This window comes from Arabidopsis lyrata, assembly GCF_000004255.2.
Source record: "Arabidopsis lyrata subsp. lyrata unplaced genomic scaffold ARALYscaffold_7, whole genome shotgun sequence".
NCBI lineage: Eukaryota > Viridiplantae > Streptophyta > Magnoliopsida > Brassicales > Brassicaceae > Arabidopsis > Arabidopsis lyrata.
Window position 1 is genome coordinate 7,571,421 of NW_003302549.1, and position 24,369 is coordinate 7,595,789.

The window sequence follows — 24,369 nt, forward strand, 5'->3', positions numbered from 1 at the left end:
TCCAAAACCCGGTTTGTGTTCGACAGTATTTTTCAATTAAACCCGGTTTACAGCGATTGAAATCGTTAAACCGACCCGGAAATTTTTCCAATAGAACCTGCGACGAAAGCAAAACTCTCTCTCGATCGACGCCGCAACGTGCTCCATTCAGGTGATCTACTTCTTCTTCTCCTCGATCACGCTTTTTCTTTCCCCGATCGATCTAGTGTTTTGTCTTAACTGTATTCGGAATTTCTGATCAGATTTAACACTCTCGCATCTCTCACATTCGTCGGAGAAGAATGCACGGTCGTCCAAGGAAGGCTTCTAAGCCAGAAGAGGAAGCAGCTTCAGCTGCTAAAGCGGTTAAGCTTCGGTCTCTCCAGTCTCAGTTTATGACGAATCATCACGATAAAATGTACAATCTTCTCTTTCATTTCCATCGGATCAGTTTAGTTTTTTTCCAGAATTTTAGTACGATTTACAGGATCCGTTGTTGATTTACTAATCATCTGTTGATTCATGGATGTTCTGGGATTTTTGTTTTGTAGTTATACCAAGGAAGCTATTGAGTTAAGTACGAAGCTTCTCGAAATCAATCCAGAGGCGTACACGGCTTGGAACTACCGGAAGCTTGCTGTGGAGGATACCCTTTCCAGAATTGAGTCTGATCCAAACTTGGTCAACTCAATTTTTGATGAAGAACTCAGAGTGGTGAGTTTTCCTGTCAATAAAAAGAATAAAAGAAACAAATTTGCTCTTTATGGAACGTAGTGATTACTGTGAATTCGGTTCTATGTTCAGGTAGAAAATGCTTTGAGGCAGAATTTCAAGTCATATGGTGCGTGGCATCATCGAAAGTGGGTTTTGAGTAAAGGGCATTCCTCCATAGGGAATGAATTGAAACTTTTGGATAAATTCCAGAGGCTGGATTCCAGAAATTTTCATGCTTGGAACTATCGCAGGTGAAAATTAGGGAATGTCAACACTTTTTGTAAGGCGCATGCATTGTGTATGTTAATCAAGTTTGCATATTTATGTGTTGTCCCTTTCCAGGTTTGTTGTAGAGCTAACCAAGAGGTCAGAACAGGATGAGTTGCAGTATACAGATGATATGATCAATAACAATTTCAGCAACTATTCTGCATGGCATAATCGTAGGTATGTATATTCTTTAGTAAATATTATCTGTATACTTTGCTGATTTACATGTTCAGAAATACTTTTTTGCTTTTTTTTTTAAGAAACGGAAGCATTTGTGGACTAGATTGATAGGCACGTGACCCGAACCAAAGTAATTAATAGTACTAAATGGGAGGTCATTCATGGAGGGATGCAATTTGCTCATGAACTATAAGAAGTTTTCTTCTATGGAACTTATTCATTTTTGGGTTGTATGGCTTCTTTACTATTTGGTTGATATCAGCACTACATATTTAAAAAATATTAACAAAAGCTAAGGTTTAGTTAAGCTATACCTTCTAGATTCAGTCAACATCGTTACATCGCAAAGGAGTTTAACCGCACATCAGCATATTTAAATGTCTGAATCGTTGAAAAAAAAATGTCTGAATCAGTGGCTCCATTAACTAACAATATGTCTTTGTTTATTGTTCAAATTCTGCAGTGTACTTCTATCAAGTTTGCTTGCACAAAATGCTGATGGGTTTATGCCAAATGAAAAGATTCCTGATGAATATGACTTTGTACATTCAGCTATTTTTACGGACCCAGATGACCAAAGTGGCTGGTTTTATCATCTTTGGCTTCTTGATCAAACTCTTAATGTGGAGACTCCTCTTCTCACTTCTGCATGGCCTTCCCATGGTTCAACTATCATTCTATCTGGAGCTGGGTGCTTGAATAGCTCTTCTTCTAAGTTCACTACTTTTTGTTCTGAGTCGGGTTCTTTTCCACTGATTCTCTACTCTGACCAAGCTGTTGGTGGAGTAAGCTCATCTACTGTTACAATTGATTCTGAACTAAAAGGAAACGAGGACCTGGTTTGGGAACCGATTTCGAATAAAAATTCTCAGGTGTCCTGTGTATGGGTTACTCATCTGAAATATGTCAGTTCAGATCCTTGCGAATACAAAGTGAAGATCAGAGTTGGGAACTCTCCAGGAATCATTTCTTCCAGAGGATATAACTTCAGCGCACCTTACGAGTTTGTCTTTACAGCCCATGTTCATGATACCGTCGAAGATTCTCAAGAAGGCATTGTTTCATGGACAGATGGTTTTGATATTTGGGATGCGAAGTCAAAGGATTTGAAATCTCTTGTCACCTTGGATCGGTTAGAGGCTGAGATAGATTTTGAATGGCGTCAGGAAGCTATAGATTCTGAGGTTGAATGTTTCGGTATACTGGCTGACAGGTATATCCTATGTACTTTCTCTCTTTGATTGGAAAGAGAAATTGCAGTCTTAAACGTTGTGTTCTTTTTTCCTTTATAGCAAAATTGGAAAGCTCACTCTTGCAAGGCTTTTGATGGCTCGTGAAGTTATGGTATCGGATGATGCTGTTAAGGGTGTTCGCTATGAAGAAATCCTCCAGCTGTATAACGAGTTGATGGCGCTGGATTCTTCACATTACCAGTACTACAAGGATGAGCACAGCGTAGCTTTTCTCCACAAGGTACTTAGCCTTCCTTTTTGCTGTGAATCTCAAGTTGAACTTCTGCTCTTAAAAATTTCATCGGATTTATGATTTTCCCCAATTCTCGTTTACAGTATAAGGTTGATTTTTTGATTCTAGATTTTTTTCTTAATTCTGTTTCACCATGCCTACTACTCATAAAGAGAATGTTAATGCAGGTGACTTCAAGCAGTGAATCCTTGTCAAGACACCTCTTTCGATATAGGGGTATGAACAATCTTGTATGTCTACGGCTGAATAACTTATCACTATCTCGGATAGCCTCTGTTAAGAAGTTGCTGTTTGTCCAAATGTTAGACCTAAGTCACAATGAGCTTCATTCAACTGAAGGTAAGTTTCTCGATTTCAGTTGTTGCATCTGTGTGGTAGATGTGACTAAATGGTGTATGTGGGTCTTGCAGGATTAGAGGCAATGCAACTTCTCTGTTGCCTAAATCTGAGTCACAACAGAATCCGGAGTTTTTCAGCGCTGGACTCTCTAAGACATGTGAAGCAGCTGAAAGTGTTGGATGTTTCACACAACCACATTGGCAAGCACTCAGTGGACACAACCCGGTACCTTTGTTCTTCACCGCTCTCTAATTCAGAGTGGAGTCAGGATGGTGTAGGAAGACAGAATCCTGGGTTGGTCACCAAATACTGGGATGCGTATTTCGTCCTAAGAGATTTGAATCTGAAACAGTTAGATATAGCAGGAAATGAAATTTCAGGGGACGAATTCAGCTCTTTTGTCCTCCAGGTTGTGCCAAAGCTTGTATGGCTCGATGGCCAGAAACTTGGGAATTAGATCATAGGCCAAGTTTTTGTTTACTCTATTTTTAGATCATCAAATCCCCAAAGCAATTTGGGTTCTCTTGATGATGTTTGTTGTTGTGATACATGTCTTAACAATCTTATTGATGACCTTACACAATTGACTGTGCACCTTTATTTACCCAAATTTTGGTTGATATTTTCTAGAAGTCTGAATCTTTTTGTTCAAACTGAATCTACCCAAATAAATTTAGGTTTTGATTCGATAACATTTTGAAACCGAATGTACACAAATTAGCAACATGTTAAGATTTTTGTTTTCTCTGTTCCTTTTGTTTTACCAATCAACTTTTGATGACATACAACAACATACAAGGATTGCAAATTTACAACAAATGCAACGGTCTCCAACCGCAAGAAACCAAATCTCATAATTTTTCTTTATTCATAGTCTCGCAAGTAAGAGCATATAAAAACTATACTATACAAACAAAAACCAAAAAAAAGAAAAAAGAAAAAAAAAAAGCCTTCCATTCTTCCAGGCAAGGCCTCTCGTCTCATTGATTTTTCTAATTTAAAATCAAATTCAGGAGCTAATCAACGCAAAGCACCTACAGTGTTTCTGTTAGTACCGTAAAAGTTAAGTATTTTAACTATAGAATGGGAGCTCATTTAGTTGGAATTACCCCTTTGTCTCCACCCATCTGGATCAGCTGCACTGGAGACTTTAATAGCTTCTTCAATGTGTTCACTATGCCGCTAAATGCTGGCCGCTGAGCCGGCTCATCTGCCCAGCAAGCTTCCATTAGAGATACCAAAACCGGAGAGGTATTGGGAGGAATTATAAGCCGCCTGTTCTGGAACGCAACTGCTCCAACCACCTAATCACCAGACCAAGATATATTATAACTAAAACTGGTATTACTATAACTCATGTGTGAACACCAGTTTTGAAGAATCATATGTTATTTTGAAGAAGGGAGAGAATGTTGGTTACCTGAGCAGGACTGAGTCCATCCCAAGGCTGTTGCAAAGTAATCAACTCCCATAGAACTACTCCAAAACTGTAAACATCTGATTTCTCGTTTGTTGGCTCCCCTCTAAGAAACTCTGGAGCCATCCACTCAGGCTGTTAAAACAGACCAAAGAGACGAAGTTTGACATGTCAGAACATATTCTTCCATATCCACAGTAATTAAATCTTAAGAAAGCTTACTGTTCCTGCAACAGATTTTGATGGTATGAAAGTGTTTGCCTTGAATCTTGAAAGTCCAAAATCGCAAACCTGAGACAGGAGCAAGGTCAAGTTTGATATGTTACAGAAACAGACGATGGGAGGCTTTTGTATCAATACAGTGTTTTTTTTTTTTGGTTTAACATCATTACCTTCACTGTCCAGTTCTTATCAACCAGTAGATTTGGAGATTTCAGGTCCCAATGCACTACAGGAGGATTAAGACAGTGTAGGTAGTTGAGCCCCTTGGCCTGTTCCAAGAAAAAACAAACATTCTTTTTTATATATGTTAAACTTAGAAATATATCAAAACATTAACATAATGGGAAAGACCACAAACCACATCCAATGCCATACGTAGTCTCCTCCTCTGATCTAGCAACTCCCCAGAAGCTGGCCTATGGATAAGGCGAAAAAGACTGCCCCTGTCTCAAGGATTAAGATGGAAACATAAGCTACTTGGTACTGTAAGCGTTCAAAGAAAAAAAAAAAAACTATGTAGATGGAGGTTTACCTTGGCAAATATTCTGTTATTATTGATAACCGGGGTCGCTCTGTCACAGCACCCATGAAGAGAACAACATTTGGGTGACGAACACGTTTCATTATTGCAACCTTCAATCAAAATCACAGGATATTTCAGAGTGGTTCCAAGTGATCACATGAAGATAGTTTAAAAGAGAGAAAACCACTTGCTTACATACCTCTCTGAGAAATTCTCTGAATTGGTCATCATGGAAATCTTGAATAGACAAAATCTTGACAGCAACATCCTTCACCATAAACAAAAACGTAATTAGCATCTTGTGCTGAAAAATCTACTCCAAGGTTAAATGATGAAATGTTTTAGAGTTGAAACCTACTGATCCATGCCACTCAGCACGATGAACAGTTCCAAATGATCCTGGAAAAAATGTAGAGAAAATTTTACAAAAATCTCTCAAGAGACTTTTTTATTATGGTGCTACATCAGAAACTCTTTTGTACAATCATAGGACATACCAGCACCCACACGCTCTTTGATATGCAATTCATTCCATGAGACCTCCAGCCAATCTGATGCCAAAGAAGGCTCAATAGTCAAGTAAGGCGAGACAGCGTCAACAGGTAACCTTCCTTTTTTATCTTTTCGAGTGTCAGCCTCTACTATCTCTGGTTCAACTGATAAGTTTGGCTGCTTGATAGCTATTTTTTCAATTGGATCTTCTAATAAAACGGTTTCTTCTTTGGAGGTTTCTTGTGGTTGAATCTTGTCTTCACTGAGGTTTGGTATATTAAGTGGTAGAGCTCGAAGAACAGATTCTGGCAAAACCATTGATGATGCTTTTGCGCAGCAAGTTTGATCAACATGAGCACAACATATTGTCGCTGCATTATCAGGCAACTCAAATTCTTTGTGTACATGGCCTTGACTCCCTAGAAGAATTCAGTCAGCAGATTGTATTAAAAACTTCTTCCATCTTTACCTCAACTATATACCGACAATTTGTATGATAATTGTATTACATATTATGCTAAGTGCAGCCTACCTGAACGTTGAATGTTTTCAGAAAGAGCGCGTGAAGCCTTTGACTCTACAGTATGACAAGGAGATGTACTATGCACGCAAGGCCTGGAAAAATCTGTAAGATGACTCATTTGAAGGGGTGAAGGAATCTGACACTGTGTTTCACCGTTGATAGAGGAATCCGGATCATGGACATTTCCTGGTTCCCCGATGAGGTCAACTACATATTCCCTGTTGAGAAAGAATATCAAGTATTACTCAAAATGTGAAACATAAGCTCAAAACAACTCAATGGTACTCCAGAGCTTTCAACTATTTGTAAGCACAGAATCAAGGACATACACAAGTAAAACATAAAGTATCAATACGTGTTTTAAATAGGAGCAGGTAGGAACTTCCTAAATACCATGCCCTGAAAGTCCATTGGTGGAGGCATCAAATAGTGTTTTGCTAACAACCTGAGAGTCTACTTATGTAAACCCACTGAGCAATCTGGCTGTAGTTAAGTAGACATAGATGGAAACAAAAAATGGCAAATGGGGAGGCTTAAAAGCTTTAGCGCTATCAAACCTTGAAAGCTTCCTATCATCGTCAATCTTGACAAGGCAAGAAGATTGGTGGCTCTCTCTACAGTACCTGCAACCTCGAGCTATCCGACATGGTAAACCTATGTAGTCAGCCAATTTCTGCATATTCATGATAAGCAAGTCAACGTCCAATATTTTAGACAAATTTTTCTTGTTTAATATAGTCTAGCTTTCTCTATTACTATGTAAGTCCATGGCTCACCTTAAATAGGATGGCACGATGCCGGCAAAGGCCCATTGTTAGACTACCTATAGGAAGAATGATACATTTCCGAAATTCCTTGAGTCTATTGCTAACCAGTTTCCATCGTTTCTGAAGATCACCTTGCTCCACCTGGAAATTCCCCCTAAAAGCTTTATAACCTCAGCACACACATCTTATATATGCACAACTATGAAGAAAACTAAAAAAATAGGAACAAAAAGTGTACCCCATATAAACGGCAACAAGTCTGCCAAGTTTCTCCACGAGCACTAACATGTTGTCTGAAGAACAATACAGCTCATGTGCCTTGTCCTCTAGTTCTTTAAGACGTGAGTCCTCACGTCTGTCTATCAAAACCACTTCCAATGATGTATCATTCGGCTCAGTTTCCTTTAGTAACAAAAGAGAAGGAATTCGTTTTCCTTCCTCCGAATTGTTACACATCAACCAAAGATACGGATCCATCCCTAGTATACTGTAAAATCCATCTGATATCTTGTCATTGTATGATAAACAACCACTTACCTGAAACAAAATGGAGAAAACTAAAATCAACAATTCGAGCTAAATAAAGATTTGAGAGACAAGTTAAAAGAACATATATACGACTTCATACCCAAAAACGGTAGGAGACAGTTTCTGTGCTCTGTATATGAACAGATTCACAGGCTAGGTTTGCTTGAGAACTTAGCCTCTTAACAAGCGTGACTTGCAAGTAATAGCCTTCTTTTGATTTCTGCGCTAAGCTTTGCTCTTTGCCCTCTTCTCTAACCTCAACTTCTTCTTCGTCCTTGGTGACAGAGACACGCGTGGTGGTCGAAGTTTCCCTTGCGTCCGTATGACTTGAGAAATTGGAGAAATTCCCGTCCACCGTCGTCCCGGAGAAGAAACTTCCAGCGAAGCTGCTCTCACTCGACATTCGGGGAAGGGAAACTTCCCTGTCAAAGCCCCGGTCAATGTTTCGTTCATTGATGTTAACCGTTCGAGCCGAAGAAGAAGACGCCGCGATGACAGAATCCGGCGAAGACGTAGCAGGAAGCGGAGCCGGATCAGCCGGAGACAACAAAAGATGCTCTCTCTCCTCATCGGCGTCACTCGACATAGAGAAGCGCGTGGGCTTCACGGCGCGTCCATGAGCAGTAGTAGAAGAAGACCTAGAGAGATTAGCCTTCTTCTCCGCCAACCAGTCATAGAAAGCCGCAAGTTGCTGCTGATGCTTCTTCTCCGACTTGCGATCATCAACGCCACCGCTAAAGAGATCTGAAACGGCGGAGCTTTTAGAAAGCAGAGAATTAGAGGAGAACACAGTCGTCTCCTTGTCCTTATTCGAATCTTCGCTGACTCCATTAGATTTATTCTCTCTTTGAAATCCAAAATTCTCACTAACGTTGGAAGACGATATCTTCTCGTGATCATTCTTAAGCGACAATGAATCGAATCCACGATCAGGAAACTGCCGCGGGAAGAAGTAAGTAGTCCGGTGAGGCATTTCGTTAAAATCTCACTCTGAAATCAAAACCTTGGCAAAAAAAATTACAGATGCGATCGAACAACAGAGAAATGAATCTTCTTCGTTTAACCAAATCCCGTCATTGAATACAGAAATAAACAAAAACAGACGATCAATAGAGGAAATTTAAAATCTCAATAGCTGAATTCGTCAAGAGAGATTTGCTTGCTCCGTTTAGAATTGAAGTAGTCAATCGTCAACGTAAACCACCGGAGAAAAGAAGAAGATAATCTAAACGTATCACCGGAAAACAAAAACTACGGTGGTTTATGTGTGAGAAAGAGAGAGAGAGAGAGAGGGTTTTGTTGTTAGATCAACAAGGTGTTGGAGATTGCACGAGAAAAGGAAGGAAGAAGAAGAAGAAGAAGAAGAAGAAGAAGAAGAAAAGGAAAGACAACAGCAAATGGGGAATTAAATATTTGAATTTTTTATTAAATGGCCAATTAAAAACTCTAAAGGAAGAGGGAAGAAGAAGGGAGAAACTTTATGTGAGGAGCTTACACGTATACTCTTCATGCAATAAGATAATGACACGTGGATTTTCATCCTACTCATGCATTTCTTGGCTCTCTCTTTCTCTCATGATCTCAGTTTTATAATTTTACTTTATAAGGAAGTGATGACTAATGACTATGGAGGATGCATTCTCCTAGTCCTAGATCTAAGGGGTGTGTCTAGGTGCTAATTGGTTTTGTAATTATCTCTTAATTATCGAAATTAGAACATTTTTTGTTACTATACTGGATTGAATATCTTATCACTAATCAAACTACATAAAATTATATAAATGTTTTTGACTCCCTATCATTATGGTAATCAAAGTCAGCATATGTTGGTTAGATGTAAATTGAATTGGCTTGATGGGTTTATCTTTATCTCTTAGCTCTAATATGGTCAATTATTTGATAAAAAAATATATAGTTGATTGTGTTTGGATTAATTACTTTTTGTATTTTGTTTATCATAAGATTTAACATATTGATCTTTAACAAAAAAAAAAAAAGATTTAACATTTTGATTGTCTAATTATCATTTATGTTATTATTGTTGTTGTTTTATTTTTGATATTTATAATACTTTTTTCTTTCTAGTTTATTATAAAGCTTTGATTAATTTTGGGATTAAGAAGCTTTAAAATTTTATTCGTTATGAATCATGCATGATATTTCACATGTTGTATATTGTTTTATCTTATAAACATCAAATTGTTACACTCTAGTTTAGTGTTATAACTTATAAGCACTAAGCGTTTGCATTGCTAACGCATCTAATATTTAGAAATCAAACTTATTTTTTGTCTCCTAGAAGATACGACGCACACAAAGAAGATAAAAACCAATGCATATCTACTGATTTTGTGGAAACGGAAAATAAAGAACTAACAAGTGATCTTTTTTTTTTTTTGACCAACAACAAGTGATCTTCACTTGCTTTTATCGCATGAAACCAAATTTTGCTTCTATGTGAGCGCTTTTAAATTCTCCTTAATTTCTTACAAAGTTATCATCCCACCACCAGTCTAATTTTCACAGTCTAAAAATTTTCACAGGTTTAAACCTTTAGTTTTCACAGGTTTAATTTCGCAGGTTTAACCTTTTTAGACTGTGAAAACTAAAGGTTTAAACCTGTGAAAATTAAACCTGTGAAAACCTAAGAAATTAACCTTTTTAGACTGTGAAAACTAAAGGTTTAATTTTCACAGTCTAAAAAGGTTTCCGTTAGTTCTCAAACACGAGAAATGTATAATTGTTTCTATATCTACGTTCAAATGTTTTCATTTTAAGTTGTGAAAAGCTAGCACAACAAAAACAATCCTACAATAATAATAAGACAGGGATGATATCATCACAAGAGCGTTTAGCTGTTTTGATACCTTTAGATTTAGGTTTGGTGAAGCCTTCAGATTTAACTCGTGACTCATAAACTAATTAGTAATTACAATTGCAAAATAACATAATTATTAAAGACTATTTATTACTTTAAAACATATGATATGGTACATGCATGGACCTCTTTTTAGCTAGTACAGAAACAGACCACCCAATAATTTATTCGTCTCAGATACTTTTAAATTGTTTGAACAAACTAAAATAAAGAAAGAGCAACGAGTCGTCACGAGGATCGAGTCACTTAAAGCGACACCTTCTCGAATAATCTCATCATAAACTATTGTATCTATATTTTTTGACAGAAACAAACATTATCTTAGTTGATTATCATCAAACTGGTTCGACGGTCCTATCTCTTCGATACATTCTTGTGTGATTTATATAAGTATTCTATTTGTTACACAATAATATGATTAATAGATAATATTATCTAATTTTGTGGTCCCGAGCCGGATTTAGTAATCCACATGGTTTTGGTATATGATATGCGTATCATCCTATAAACTAATCTTGTAAGGACTGGGATCTAAGATGCATTGTCCCATTCGAACGCAACTTTAAAATGTTTTCAGATTTTTAGTAACGGATACAACAACCAAAAAGAAGAAGAAAACAGCCTTAAAAGTGTTGAGTAGATTAGTGGATGCACTAGATTCGTATTGATTTGTGAGACAACCTGAGCAAATCTTTTGCGGATGCAACGCAATAAGTACGCTTTTTTTTTCTTTTCTCAGAATCTGACTTTACCGTTTAACCACACCATTGTCAATGGTTAATTGGGTTACAAGCAAAGTAACAACACTATTCCAATTAACAAACTCTGAAACCAAAGACATCTGATATGGTATTTGATTTGAGGTTCGGTTATGGTTTCTATAATACATGTGATGGTGAAAAGATAAGTTCATAGAGATGACCAACTGATTCTACAAGGATTTTCTATCTTCTGAATCTTATCACAGTATTTAGTGATCACCTAAGAGATGAGAATTGTCCCCATTGGCAAGAGAAACCATGGAAGTGTGTTCTTCAACAGTTGCAGCTTCAGAGTTTAAGTTGTTAGCAGCATCAGCAACACTCACACCCTCGTCCTACAATAAGCGATGATGATTCAAGCTCTGCCTTATGTGTGTAAACCAATCAGAAACACAGGGTGAAAATTATAAGAGCTTACCGGTTTTATTAAAGCCAACTGATTCTCTTCTGTTTTCTTTGAGAGATCCCTCAATGTACCCTACAAGAATTGAACAATTCTAAATGTCAAACATATTGGCTATATAGTGAATAATATATGTGAAAATAGAAAGAGTAGGTGATGTATTTATATCAATTTGTGGATATTCATACGCACCCTGTTAGCCCAAAAAAGTCCACAGGCATTGCAGAGAGTCCTGGGGCCGGAAGGGCCACGTCGCATCATTGGTGTACATTTGGAACTAATGCCACAATGAGTACACCTACATAAGACGCAATCACGTTTAAAATAACAATATTTTTTTGCAGGAACAGTTAACTGGCAGAGAAAGAACGCACGATATTTCTGGATGGCCATCATCTTGGACAGAATCTTGATCTGTGCCCGAGTTATAAGCCCCATCTGTCATCTTTGAAGAGGTGAATTGACCTTTATTACGTGCCATTCTGGTAAAGATTAACAAAGGTCAGAGAGGCAGAAATGGTGACAAATCCTATCCCTTGTGGATGAAATAAACATATTATTTATTCCCAGTTAAAGCTAATTATCACACTAACCACGACTCATATATATCCTACTCAACTACAAACATATTCTCATATACTATAGCAAGTCATGGACACTAAGCCTGAGTCACTACATAAGCACCTACATGGTCACCAAACTTATTGAAAACAAATATAAGAAAAGTAGCAAGGTAGTAAACTAGTTGAATATGAACATACTTTCTTTCAATCCGTAGCACACAAAAGTGAGGAAGTTTTTAACAAGCCAGAGCATAGCCAAAAGAGAAGTAAATTTCTAGCTTAGCTATATAAGATTACAATGTTTTTGATCCCAGGAAATGTGGAAGAAATATGTCCATCCTCTTCAAAGAGTAACCATCACATAATCCATTTTCCTGACAGATGTGACATTTAAAACTAACTACTCATGGATTTTGGTAAGATCCAACTTAACAAGAGCTAGCTCAATACTAATGGTTCCGTAGGCCTAAGAAACTTTTTAAAACCTTCTGCTAACTAATTTGGGATTGTAACAGCTTTTTGGCATAAATTGGTAAAACTAAAGACTGATGATACACTGACCTTAAGGCCACTTCTTGGCGAACACCGTATCTTACTTTCTTCTCGAAACATCTAGAATTCCTCTTCTTCCGAAACCTATCCAAGGATTGTGCCCGTTGCGGAAGGTTACAGCGGTTCTGGTATTCTACAACAGGCTAAAAATGACACCAAAATGACAAAGGTGGAATCGAGATGATTTAAGCAGAATTTGAACACAAATAACAAAGTTACCATATGATTCTGCTGAGCTAGTTCCATCACCTGCGGACCAGCAGCAAGCTCAGTAGAACCACCCAACAGCGACAACACAGCATCCACCTACGAAATCGATTTCCAAAAGTTTGGTAAGACTAGGTGAAGCAAAAAAGTGCCCAGAATTGTGCATTCACTTGCAAAAAGAGGCAATCTTTACGTGCCCTAAGCCATCAGATGCATTCCATCGAGACTTCACAGAAACAGCAAAAAGTAGAATTACCTTGTCAGGACCAACAGCATCAAAAACGTAAACTTGTCCACGGAACGAGATCGTGAGCTGATTAGCTCCTTCCGGTGGCCGAGAAACTAGTAATTCAGAGCCATCGGAACGGTGAGCAACCAATTGAGAGCCATCGGGAATCAAATCGGAGGCAGTACCATAGATGGAGTCAGGATGAGGGATTTCATCCATATCGTCGTAAGGAATGTGACCAGACGTTGCGGAGGCAGAGACATGGTCTTCACCAGCGGAAGCAGAGGCGGTACCAATCTGGTTATTGGGGATAATCACCGATTGAGAATGGCGACCAAACATCGGAAACTGCCAAAAAGGAGAGCCTTTTTCACATTGATTGAAGGAGATAGGGAAGAAAAAAAAAACCTAACCCTAAGAGCAAAGGAAGAAGGAAATAGTTGACATCGAGAAGAGCAATTACAGAGAGAGATGGTGGTCGGCGCGTGTGGAGGAGGGGAGATTAGACCGTCGTCGAATTCACCCGACGGTAAAAAAAAAGTGACTTTAGGTAAATTCGCAGCACTTCTTCCGAGACGACCCGGCGACTCCACTTAACTGGATTTTTAACCAATCACCCCTTCTTTTTTCTTTTTTTATTCTTACAAAAAATTGTGAAATTTCCTTTTCCTTTTTTTTTTTTTTCGTAAAACTGCTTTCATGTAAAGAAAAAAAAATCTGAGAATATTCTGTAATTTTTTTTTTTGGGCAAACTGAATATTCTATGTATCTATAATGGTCAAAGGATATGGAAAAATATTCGGAAATTACGCGAACCAGTTTAGTTTATCAACAAAAAAAAAAGTATGCACGAAAAGAATGAATGGAGAGAGAGAGTGTGTTAGGAGGTCTTGGTGTGTTGTTTAGTTGGAGTAGTGGGAATGTTGTAAAGAAGAAGACCTAGGACCAGAACTATACACCCCATCGTGAAATTTGAGCTCAAGCTTGATCCTCCCGGTAGATACGGCAATGGTTTTGACATTACGTACACCGATAATGGCACTACAATAACACCAAAAGTATCTCGTAATTAAACTCATGTGGTGTCACTTAAGAGGCTTTGTATGAAAGGATACAAAAATGGACCTGAGAGCATCACAGCGAGAGAGGAAACGATTGCTGAAGATATTTTCACCAGATGAAGCAATGAGATGTTGAAAGCGAGATTGGTGGCTATATAGAGTAGTGGGAGTATAGGGGCACCATCACAGCCTGAAATGCTCAAATGGATCACAAACAGTTTTTGCAGTGAATAGATAAAATGAAGAAGGAAAAAAAGAGCAAGTGTCGAATGGTCTCTAACCAGAAATCTTAGCTCCAGTGTTGAAGAAGCAGCCGGCACCATCTTTTAGATAAGAAGGAAGGCTGGCGAATGGAATGCCTTTCAAGTTTGAGAGAAAAGGCAACAACAGGAACACAAAAAGAGCCTGCGCAAACACAACTTCAGTGATCCGTAACACTGAACCAAATAACAAAAACTCTTTACAAGTAGGAAAGAGAGAATAAGTGAATGACAGAGGAAAGCAGCTTTCATATGTTTTCTGCACAGACTCTTCAGGTAATGGATAACCATGTCTAGGTGGAATACCCTATTATATGGATTGTTTTGGCTGGGACAGATACATTTACATCATGATATTGTAGTAGATACCTGAAATCCAGATCCAAATGAATTTACCACAAATAAATCCAGTGGCTTTCCCTGCATCAGCGAGTTATGCCTAGAGTTCAGAAAAGTTTCGAAAGAAACACATTCCATTTTGATGCAGGGGATAAGGGAGATACCTCAAGACGCTTTGCAGCATCATTGAAAACAAATTCCTGTTGACAGACAAAATACTTAACAAATTGGGTGTTGGCAATAAAATAGAAATGTTCACAACTCATAAGAGAGAGCGACCTTCACCTTTATGATAGATGCACCAGCTTGAAAAGCAGCAGATGCTACCAATACAGCAGGCCATAAGAAACCAATACCAGATAGCGTAGTATCTGCACCAGATCCACTGCAGATGAGTTAAAAGTCAGCATTCACAGAAATGAAAGTAACACTATCACACAAGCTTCTCTAGAATCAGGGCCTTCTATCTGCTATGTGGATGATAAATACTAAAGTAGAGCCGTCTCCATTCATTTAGCATAGTAATTTGATAGAGGTGACTCTGGTCCATGAAAACTAGTTTTCATGGATTGTAAGAGCTGAAAGCACTTGTAAATGACTACAGATACACACACATTTCTCTACCCCAAGATCAAGCATCCAGATTCAAGAAGATAAAAGTAACTTTGGAAGAAGAGAAGAGGGAATGGCTACCTTGCAACCGCCACCACAACGCCCACAGCCACAAGGAAACAACCAGCAATTTGGTTAAGCAAAAACCTCCTGCCTAAAATAAGAAGAGCAAAAAGCAGCTGCCACACCAAAAACGTCTGCCAAACATTGGGAGGCATGAGTTCAACACCCCCATGAGAATAAATGAGCAAGAAGATAATCATTAAAACCAAAAGACCTGATTCAAAATGGGTATTACTGGTCCAGGAAGCATGGCTGCAACAGAGAAAGGAATCACTTTCATATGTAACCTTACAAATATGTAAAGTTCACATGATGACTATAAAGGGGATACCTGCTGCAGCCATGCCAGTGGCAACTCCAATAGCTTCAAGAAAACCAATGATTGCGAATCTCCATTTGGGTACAGCCATCATTTCATTTGTCACAATGCCTAGACGGCGCCTCGTATACAGAATGGTGAAATAAATGAAGACGTAGCTGCCAAAAACCATTCATTTATCAAAGCTCCTTAACCAACTAATTTTTGTCATAGCCACTAATCGTTTAGGTTACCCGAAAGTGGTGAGCTGAGCCATGAAAAATGGGTACTGTTTCATGGGAACCAAGGCGAGTTTGTAGAGCACGCGATTAGCTACAGCTAAAGCTACGATGACGACGGAGTTAACCACAATATGGTTCCGATTAGAAGGAATTGTAGACTGCTCCGTCGAAGCATTGACGGAAAAGCCATGTCTCATCGGAAAAGTAGTACTAAGGAAGCGAGATCTCAAATCGGACCGTCTGAGAAAACACGTGCTCATAGTCGTCGATCGGTAGGACAAGAGTCTTGAGCTACGGCAGCTGACCTGATAAATCGCCGGCGAACGAGATACCGTAGGAATCGAAGCATGAAGATATCTGATTGGTTGTGTTGTAGCCATGAGAACGGTATCCATTAGCGGGACTTTCTCTTCTCGGCGTCTGTTTTTATATCCTTCTTCGCTTATACGACAGCGTTTTGTATCCCTTCTTCGTAAGATGTCGTCGTTTAAACGAAAACGAGTTTTGGATTTTTATCACAAGCTTACACCCACACAATCGTGGTTTTGAACATATTATTATGTTTGTTTGTATCAGGAATGTGCCATGATTTACAAATATGACATGTAATAGCAAACATATAAAAGTTACCTTGTAAATTATAAGATTTGTTTGAAAATTTAGGGAATGGTAGAAATAGCAAGAGATAGAGCTTAAACTTGGGGTCTAGCTTGGACGATGTAGATATGTCCACCTTTGACAACACCTTCAATGTCTTGAGGACAACCATAGAGTGTCTCTATCACATTTCCAGCTTCTGCAATCGCTGAGAACAGACGCACTTGATAGGATTTGTCCATTATTAGCGGCTCTCTTGAGTAATCCACCACTACTTCCTCTGCTTCATCCATTATCACACTGCACAACTTAACCCTTTCAGCTTCGAGTTTCGAAAAAAAGACAAACAGAGAAACACACAAAACGAACCTGTCGTAAAGTCCAGCGCCTGCGTTGCCTTCAAGATCCTCGTTGTTTGAATCTGATCGGAATATGATTGAGGGTTTAGAATACAGACCTATCCTCTTACTTGGGTAACTGATCACCTGTACAACCCAAATTCCCACTCACTCGGTTAAGTTTAACTCAAATTAAGAGATGAATACAATCTGTTTGTTTCTTACCATTGGAGACTTGAGGTTTGTTTTCTTGGTGATGAAGCTCATTGCTCGTCCTGGATATGCTCCAACCAAGGTCTCTCCCAAACCCTTCACAATCTGAGAAAGGCAGTTTCTTGATAACTGCGTTATTGAATATTTTAACTCAAAAATGCAGAAAATGGAGATAGTTCTTTTACCTCTGTGTATATTTCTGAAGAATCACCAGAGACCGGATTGTTTGTGTGAATGACGAAAGCATAATCGCCACATATGACTTCTTGAATCAGCACCGCCATGCAGACCTCATCATGATCAAGCTTAGTTTTTTTGCAACTGACATAAGCTCTCTCGTTCCACTTTGAAGCCCAGACCTATGCACATGTGGAGATCAGGGAAGCACTTAGTTCCTTTAACTATACACAAACCTTCAAATAGATTTCTACCTTCTTAATTGCCACCCAGGATTGGTTCCAGCCTGATTCATCCCCATGATAAGGCATCCTTTCACTTCTCAATTTTGTCATCAGTTCATTTCTCTACCAAAGAGTTCAAAACCCAACATGAGATTCAAAGAAAACATGAGCAGAGAGAAAGACAACCTATATGCCCAGTTATTACCAGAGCCATTGGAGCACACATTTGTAATATAGCTTCTTGAATCGCCTTAAGTTTTGTCAGGTCTCCTCTGTTAAGAGAATCTTTAAGGGTAGAAATCCTGCGTGCTACTTCCTGCAAAGCGATAGATCCACCAAGAATATTCAAGAGACTTCTGGATCTTAAGCTCAATGAGAAGCTGTTCCTTGGATTACTTTTAGAGAGTTCCTGAAAGAAAATGATAAGCCAATATTTAAGCTTATACCTTGTTGGAATCATCTGAGAGTACATTCTCAAATGTTCCGAATGGAAGAGCAGCTGAGGTAGGTATCTTGATCCATGATGGAACTCTTTCTCGTAGAAATTTGATATTGTATGATTTTGAACCGACCTAAAAATCTCATAGAAATGAAAATCCCAATGGTATTCTCAAAATGAAAACATTTTTATCTCCAAGAATCTGATTTTACTTACCCTTTCATCGGTAAATTCCTTAGCTGAAATCACATAGTGGCCACAAAACTTCTTCCCCTTGGAGATCACTCCCCGTGGAACAGAGGAAATATAAACATGACGAACGTAGACATCAGAGTTGTTGCCATCACTGCAAGTGATATAATTTCATAGTTATTAACAAATTCTTCTCTGAGTGTAAAGAACAGTGACAACATAAGAGTTCGGTTACCTGATAACTAAACCAGTAGACTTTGTATGAATAGATATTGCTCTCCCTTCCTTCGACTTCAGATTGCTGAGAACATTCTGATCGAAGCATGTCGCAAAGCATATCTGCATCAGAAGAACTTAAGATGAGAAGAGACATATGAGTTCCCTGATAAAATGTAAAGATCCTGGTTCTTCTTTTTGCAGCATTGTCTGATGGTATATATTGGAGCAGAAAATAGTACATGCCTTGCTGTTTCTTGCTCTAATAGAGACATGAGACAAGACATCAATCATACTAGGAGTCAACACAGCTACAACACCAGCAGGGACCTCCTCTTCTCCTGTGACTTTACTTGCAATAATTACAGTTGGCTTCGAGTAGACTTTATTCTGAACAACAATTAACTCATTGACACAAACCAAAAACCCATATGCATCAGCCGAGCTGATAACCTGCCAACTTCTCAACCAGAACCATTTTGGTTTAGAGAAAAAATATGATAAAGGGTTCAGTAATCATCTTCTACATGGAACAAATCTAAATGTAGTTCTTTAGTTCAAATTCATGGTAAAACATATCTTACCAGCCTAAATTCGCGATTTTCCTGAGAGAAGGATCAAATCTGTTTATAAGACTTGATAAAACGGCTCCTGGCCCTGCTCTTATAACCTCTTCAGTGAAAACATCAATCTGAAAAATAAACAAGAAACCCAGATGGATAAATATATGAACTTTTAGACTTTCTTACACAAAGAAGAAGTTGTAGTTTAACTGAAAAGTACCCCATGCTTGTCAATACGTAACAGTTGACCAAGATATCTTGCAGAAGGCTGTATTAATGTAAAATAATGCTGACATCTATCAGCAAGTACTAGTTGTAAACGGTCAAGAACCGCTTTTGTTTGCAATGCCCACTGAACATCATGAGGTTTGTAAGCCTCACTGATACGGTACCAATCCTGGACGCAAAAGAGAATAAAATTTACTATTCAAACAAGAACATTGAGAGTCAAAATTTGAAAGAGAAACGAAGGGAAAATAATGAGAAGAAATAACATGCCTTTGTACAGAAGATGATTTCTTCATTGTTAACTGTAGATAAGCACAGATTCTCAAGCACCACGCAGATGACAAATATAATTTCCTGTTCCAAAGAATGAGAAAGCAGATTAATCCATACCTTACTCTTTAGTGTAAAGACTAATATTTGGATACAAAGGAAAGTAAATAGTTTTAAACTACAGAGATAATAGATACCGGTGGGTTATTGAAGTTTAAAGAGATGAGTCTCTTCTCTATTGTTGTTTTAAAACACGACTCCAACGCAATGTCCAGAAATAGTAAATCTTTTGCCCTCGTACGAGGTGCTCGTAGTGCAGGGTGTAACTGAATGCGAGCATCAACTAACTTCTACAGAAGTACATAAAAAAAAAAAAAGCAATCATAAGGATAAAATAAATCAACAATAAGAAGAAGAAGAATACTGGAAATGTTGCTGTTAGAACCTCTATTAGGGACTCAGTGTTCTCTTCGCGAACAAGCCTCTTAACTAAATTCAGTAGATCCTACCATACAATGGAAATGGCTGCTCTGTTAGACTTTTTGATGTTTTTAAAATGAATAATAATAGAAAAAATATCTTGTTGGAAAGATGGTATGAGGAAATTGAACCTGCAATTTTGGTGATAAACCATTGACAGCAAAGACATGATGACCCTGAAAAAGGAAATGAAAGGATGAGGTGTTACTCTTAACATAGATATAGCGTTCTTGATGAAATGTGTCCCAGAAAAATCAAAGTGACGGTTTGAAATTTGAATCATGAACTAATTACCTTAGATGGAGAAAGGAACGTATCAATAGCAGACTCAAGGTCTGCACCTGAATGAACTGCCTACAAAGGCAGGTACAAACAGTTTGTTTAGAAATTCAAGATACTGAAAATCGAGAATGGAGCAAAAGATTGTTGTGTAATGTGTAAGTTCCTGATATTATCGATCCAAATTGCAAAGCAATCATTATCTAATAGAGGCCAGAGGTGTAAATATGCTCATCTTAACAACAGTGTTGGGTTTAATTACTAAGCTAATTAACCATTAGAGTTTTCTCCTAAGATTTCTTCAATAGATCAAGAAACGAAACTAGGCTCCAGGTGCTAGCAGAAACTAGGGATGCGACTGTTATTAGAAATACCTTTAATGTTTTCAAGTACATTGTAAGGTCACGGATGAGTCCTTCTTTAGCATCACTTCTGAAACGAGGCTCTGATACTATGGGGCGGTCATAACTTGCAAGCCTTTCTTTTGTGAGACCATTAGTCTTTAGTGTTTGCCAGTAGGCATCGATCCTGAAGTCAGATCTCACATAGTTTAAGAGAGCCTATGGCAGAAGAATAAAACTCATCAGAGATTATCCAGGTATGTAATCCTGGGAAAAAGGACTGAAATTTACAACAGCAAACTAAACTTCTGAACTAGCTAGTTTGTTGCTTTTTAAAAAGTAGCGAGTTTTAGAATGCAGTTTCAACTTTATCTTAGATGTTATTCTTCCTCTTATTTACCAATCTCTAAAGTTAGTATCTTACTGCAAATGGAAGCATCTTTACCTCACAAATTATCACATCATCTGCGCTACTGTTGTTGTGCAACTTTTGGTGCCACTCTTCCATCATGCCGGATTTGCAGTGGTTATTTCTCTAACAAAAGATAATAAAGACAAGAAAATGTTAAAAAAGGGAAAAAAAGAAGTAAAAATAAACTACTCTAACAAGACTAGAAAAAGTTTTAGCTGCAGAAATGTTGAACTATATACCTGAATAACAAGGATTTCGTCACGGATTCTCTGCCCAACATCACCTTGACCTCCACGACCCACAAGTGCCATAGTTAGTCTCACAATTTCTCTCTTATTTGGTTGCTGCAAATATATTTTCTCCATCAAATTGGTGAATCTTTCTAGCGCTTCACTAATTTCCCTGCGGAAAAGGACTTAAGGCATATAAGGTCTGATCAAAAGAAAGAAGAAAAAGGATCAACTATCAAAAGTAGCCTATGGAACAATAGCTCTACCGAGGTTTCACGTTATAGTTCTTATTCCAGGTGAGATGTCTGGTGGCCATGAATCTCATCCACACCATTATACCAATACATCCACCTTCTCCTTCATCCTTACAACGGTCGGTCAACTCTGTTGCAATGTTGAACCTGCCAAGTTATGCTTATAAGAAACTTCACTGACATTATTAAGAAGAAAAATCAGGTTATACAGATTCATTCACTTAACGATTCTAGATACTTTGACTTACCTGTGCATCAATGATCTCTCAGCCTCTATCTCTCGCTCAGATATTTCATCAAGTAACCATTTGAGAATATACTTTCCATCCACGTCAAGCTGAGGAGAATAAACACGTTTAAAATTGAACTCACTTTAGTGATAAGAGCATTCCAACATTCTCATTCCACTGATGGTGCGATGAAGTTTACTCACCTTATCACTGGTACTGTCTGCTGATTTCAGGTTTACAATGAAGTTGGCTCCATTATTGTTTAACCAGTAGCCTCCAGACCATATTACAAATTGGATACCAACAAAACCGCCTCGTTTTAAATTTATATCGATAAACTTTTCCAATGTTAAAAACATAGATGAGTTAGTAAATTAAGATTACATTTATATCGTTAATCTAGTCTACTCCTTTATTAATATTTGGGTAAAATTACTAATCTCTGTAAAAATATTCACTGCATGCTTCACCTGATAATTGTGTTCTCTGCTCGACATATCGGTAAAATGTGTTTGACATGCTCCGTGAACAAATTTTGATTTCTCAGGTAACACATCAGGTGGTGGAATCTATTTAGAGTCACAAAAATCAGGCTCTTATTGAGAAGATTCTTGTAAGGAATATCTACAGAAGCAAGAACATCTTACCAACCACTCTCCTGCAGATGACTTTGCGACTCCCCAATGGAGAACTGTTGGACCTGCCATGTTTGTGGCAACCCATAAGCGACAACCTCCCTTAACATTCCTCTGGAGGACCTAATAAACAAATTACATAAACCATAAGCTATCTAGAAGTTATTGAAAACTACCAATAATAAAAATGAATGTATGAGCTAATTGTATTACAAACCGTGATTTCGTAGTTTCTGACATGAAAGCTTTTTTGTGAAATTACATTTTCTTGGCCTACAGATCTCTTGGAGAGTTCAACAAGAGTTGAACTTTTAACACTTCCATTTCTGTTGATTGGTTCGGCATATTTCTGTAACCATTTCTGAACATCATGCTTACGACGATATGATTGGTTGTTCATAGTTTGATGTGGCTCACTGGTTACTTCTTTCTCCACTGGTACTGTAGAGTTAGCCTGAAGGTCGTCTAAAGATATTCCTCTAGCGAGCTCGGTTTGGAGCTCTCTTACTGCATTGTCATAGTCTATCTGAAATGACACACATGCAAAAAAATAGAGACAGCACCGCCTTTACAACTCATAAACACAGAGATGAGCTAATCTAAAGCAGGAGCTACACCTTAAAGCAAGCAAAGACTTGCTAAATAAAAAAAATCAGCAGATACTAAATGGACCAAGTTTACCTGTTGTTCACGTGCAGAGCTTTGTGGTCGGCCCTTCCGGTCCCATATCTTATGTGCTCTTCTTTCTATCAGATTCTTCGGTATCTGATGATGAACATGCAGATCATTCCAGGGAATCTCAACACGGAAGTTTCCATTATGCTGTTTCAACCTACAATTTCCATTAGGCAACAAGGTAGAGACGTGAATTGTAGCCCGTTCATTCCTCACAAGTCACCAAGCATGAATCAGTTATAGAAAAGAAAGAAATGTGCACCATCTGTTGTGACTACCATCTTTCAAAACAAATTCAATGGCACGTACTCTTGGATCACGCAACTCAAGGATCACTACATAAGCATTCCCACTCTGCATTGAAAAGAAACACTTTGCAGAAAAATATTGGGATTCTAGAAAAACCTTGTAGATAAACAAGAAATGTAAGGGTTATGTAGACCTTCACAAAGGGAGTCTGCAATGCACCTTGCTTCGAGGAATGTTCAGATGGGACAAACCAGTTGCTGTAGATAACATAAGTCAAAATACAGATATTTTAAGTGTAAATTCTAACTTAAAGATCATCCATCACTCACTTATTTCCTTGGTAAATACAACCCCAATGAAGAATCCATGTGCGAGTGCAGTTCTTAAGGTGAAACTCAGCTCTTACACTGCTCCCATTCGGTAACCCAGTGACAGTGATCTAATATCGATACGGACATTTAAGTCCAGAATCTGATATTGTAAATTCCAGAAGGACAGAAGAAAGAACAGACCTGAAGCTCCATCCCTTCAATTAGCTGGAATTGTTGGGCTTTAGAGGTTGCCATGGCAGCTATTCATAAAAAAGAGGTAACAAGTGAGCCTCAACTAAACTTATGAATGATCTCAGATAGTGCCAAGAAAAATTGAAGTTCTAGTTGATGGACCACTGATCATTACTGTCATCTTGGACCAGCATCACTATATACTGTATAACGCATTCCTATTGACATGCCTTCTTTACTTATAATAACACATCAAAAAAACGAAACTAAAAACAAAACTAATAGACCAGCCAACTTTTTTCCATAAGTTTACCTTGTTCCACTTTTAGCTATCTTAACGTAGCAAATCTACAGAAGCTCTTCAAAATTATACACAGGTAGTTTCCTGCATCAAAAAAACTTCTTGTAAACAGCATCAATTATAGGTACAGCATAAGAGAGAACCTGAGAAAAGCAAAGACTCTGTTCCGTTACAAACCAAAGATTCTATATACTTGGCTCTCACACGACCACATAAAGTTGCCAAAAGTGCCGTGTGGCTTTGAAACAGAAGAGAGAAAAAGGGACATCAACCGCTATGCTTCAAAGTTACAGAATCATACAGGAACCTTCACAGAAAGAAACTTGCAGGAATCATATTCTCTTCTGCTTTGGTGAAGTAAGGCATCTGAAAAGGCAAAAAGACATGCATACATATAATAACACACTCCCACCAAA

General features: G+C 38.1%; 5 protein-coding genes across 6 annotated transcripts; 1 reads left to right on the forward strand and 4 right to left on the reverse strand.

Moving 5' to 3' along the window:
* Positions 1 to 97: 97 nt before the first annotated feature.
* LOC9305786 (geranylgeranyl transferase type-2 subunit alpha 1) lies at positions 98 to 3,659 on the forward strand. Its single transcript, XM_021017694.1, has 9 exons — positions 98 to 151; positions 243 to 397; positions 531 to 693; positions 784 to 944; positions 1,036 to 1,140; positions 1,607 to 2,356; positions 2,436 to 2,616; positions 2,796 to 2,967; positions 3,039 to 3,659. Exons 2-9 carry the CDS (start codon positions 282 to 284, stop codon positions 3,422 to 3,424), a joined length of 2,034 nt encoding a protein of 677 aa, XP_020873353.1. The 5' UTR covers positions 98 to 151; positions 243 to 281; the 3' UTR covers positions 3,425 to 3,659.
* A 66-nt stretch (positions 3,660 to 3,725) lies between these two features.
* LOC9303736 (serine/threonine-protein kinase CTR1) lies at positions 3,726 to 8,831 on the reverse strand. Its single transcript, XM_021017603.1, has 15 exons — positions 7,540 to 8,831; positions 7,150 to 7,448; positions 6,921 to 7,065; positions 6,702 to 6,817; positions 6,154 to 6,362; positions 5,627 to 6,040; positions 5,488 to 5,528; positions 5,329 to 5,397; positions 5,139 to 5,239; positions 4,965 to 5,049; positions 4,777 to 4,875; positions 4,607 to 4,675; positions 4,388 to 4,519; positions 4,077 to 4,271; positions 3,726 to 4,001 (listed from the first exon to the last, which is right to left on the reverse strand). The coding sequence occupies exons 1-15, from the start codon at positions 8,410 to 8,412 to the stop codon at positions 3,984 to 3,986; spliced, it is 2,865 nt and encodes a 954-aa protein (XP_020873262.1). The 5' UTR covers positions 8,413 to 8,831; the 3' UTR covers positions 3,726 to 3,983.
* A 2,206-nt stretch (positions 8,832 to 11,037) lies between these two features.
* LOC9305787 (GATA transcription factor 25) lies at positions 11,038 to 13,620 on the reverse strand. Of its 2 annotated transcripts, XM_021017974.1 has the most exons (8): positions 13,496 to 13,620; positions 13,060 to 13,380; positions 12,816 to 12,902; positions 12,606 to 12,739; positions 11,856 to 11,963; positions 11,674 to 11,779; positions 11,497 to 11,556; positions 11,038 to 11,413 (listed from the first exon to the last, which is right to left on the reverse strand). In XM_021017974.1, exons 2-8 carry the CDS (start codon positions 13,372 to 13,374, stop codon positions 11,288 to 11,290), a joined length of 936 nt encoding a protein of 311 aa, XP_020873633.1. In that variant the 5' UTR covers positions 13,375 to 13,380; positions 13,496 to 13,620; the 3' UTR covers positions 11,038 to 11,287. The 2 variants fall into 2 exon arrangements, with proteins under 2 accessions (XP_020873633.1, XP_020873632.1); XM_021017973.1 differs by having other exon boundaries at positions 13,060 to 13,620.
* Positions 13,621 to 13,748: 128 nt separating this feature from the next.
* Positions 13,749 to 16,387, reverse strand: LOC9305788 (protein CLT2, chloroplastic). The gene is made up of 10 exons (XM_021017845.1): positions 15,920 to 16,387; positions 15,699 to 15,844; positions 15,582 to 15,619; positions 15,386 to 15,501; positions 14,978 to 15,077; positions 14,857 to 14,892; positions 14,723 to 14,773; positions 14,375 to 14,498; positions 14,158 to 14,283; positions 13,749 to 14,073 (listed from the first exon to the last, which is right to left on the reverse strand). The coding sequence occupies exons 1-10, from the start codon at positions 16,300 to 16,302 to the stop codon at positions 13,913 to 13,915; spliced, it is 1,281 nt and encodes a 426-aa protein (XP_020873504.1). The 5' UTR covers positions 16,303 to 16,387; the 3' UTR covers positions 13,749 to 13,912.
* A 29-nt stretch (positions 16,388 to 16,416) lies between these two features.
* Positions 16,417 to 24,149, reverse strand: LOC9305789 (alpha-glucan water dikinase 2). Its single transcript, XM_021017574.1, has 33 exons — positions 24,131 to 24,149; positions 23,966 to 24,037; positions 23,662 to 23,720; positions 23,479 to 23,588; positions 23,343 to 23,406; positions 23,163 to 23,254; positions 22,907 to 23,057; positions 22,443 to 22,751; positions 22,238 to 22,348; positions 22,061 to 22,159; positions 21,794 to 21,928; positions 21,609 to 21,697; positions 21,373 to 21,507; positions 21,116 to 21,278; positions 20,910 to 20,999; positions 20,498 to 20,683; positions 20,139 to 20,198; positions 19,976 to 20,020; positions 19,810 to 19,869; positions 19,562 to 19,714; positions 19,365 to 19,448; positions 19,087 to 19,263; positions 18,888 to 18,994; positions 18,550 to 18,763; positions 18,323 to 18,426; positions 18,112 to 18,241; positions 17,903 to 18,028; positions 17,662 to 17,772; positions 17,487 to 17,579; positions 17,241 to 17,414; positions 17,068 to 17,160; positions 16,874 to 16,989; positions 16,417 to 16,804 (listed from the first exon to the last, which is right to left on the reverse strand). Exons 3-33 carry the CDS (start codon positions 23,713 to 23,715, stop codon positions 16,600 to 16,602), a joined length of 3,840 nt encoding a protein of 1,279 aa, XP_020873233.1. The 5' UTR covers positions 23,716 to 23,720; positions 23,966 to 24,037; positions 24,131 to 24,149; the 3' UTR covers positions 16,417 to 16,599.
* Positions 24,150 to 24,369: the final 220 nt, after the last annotated feature.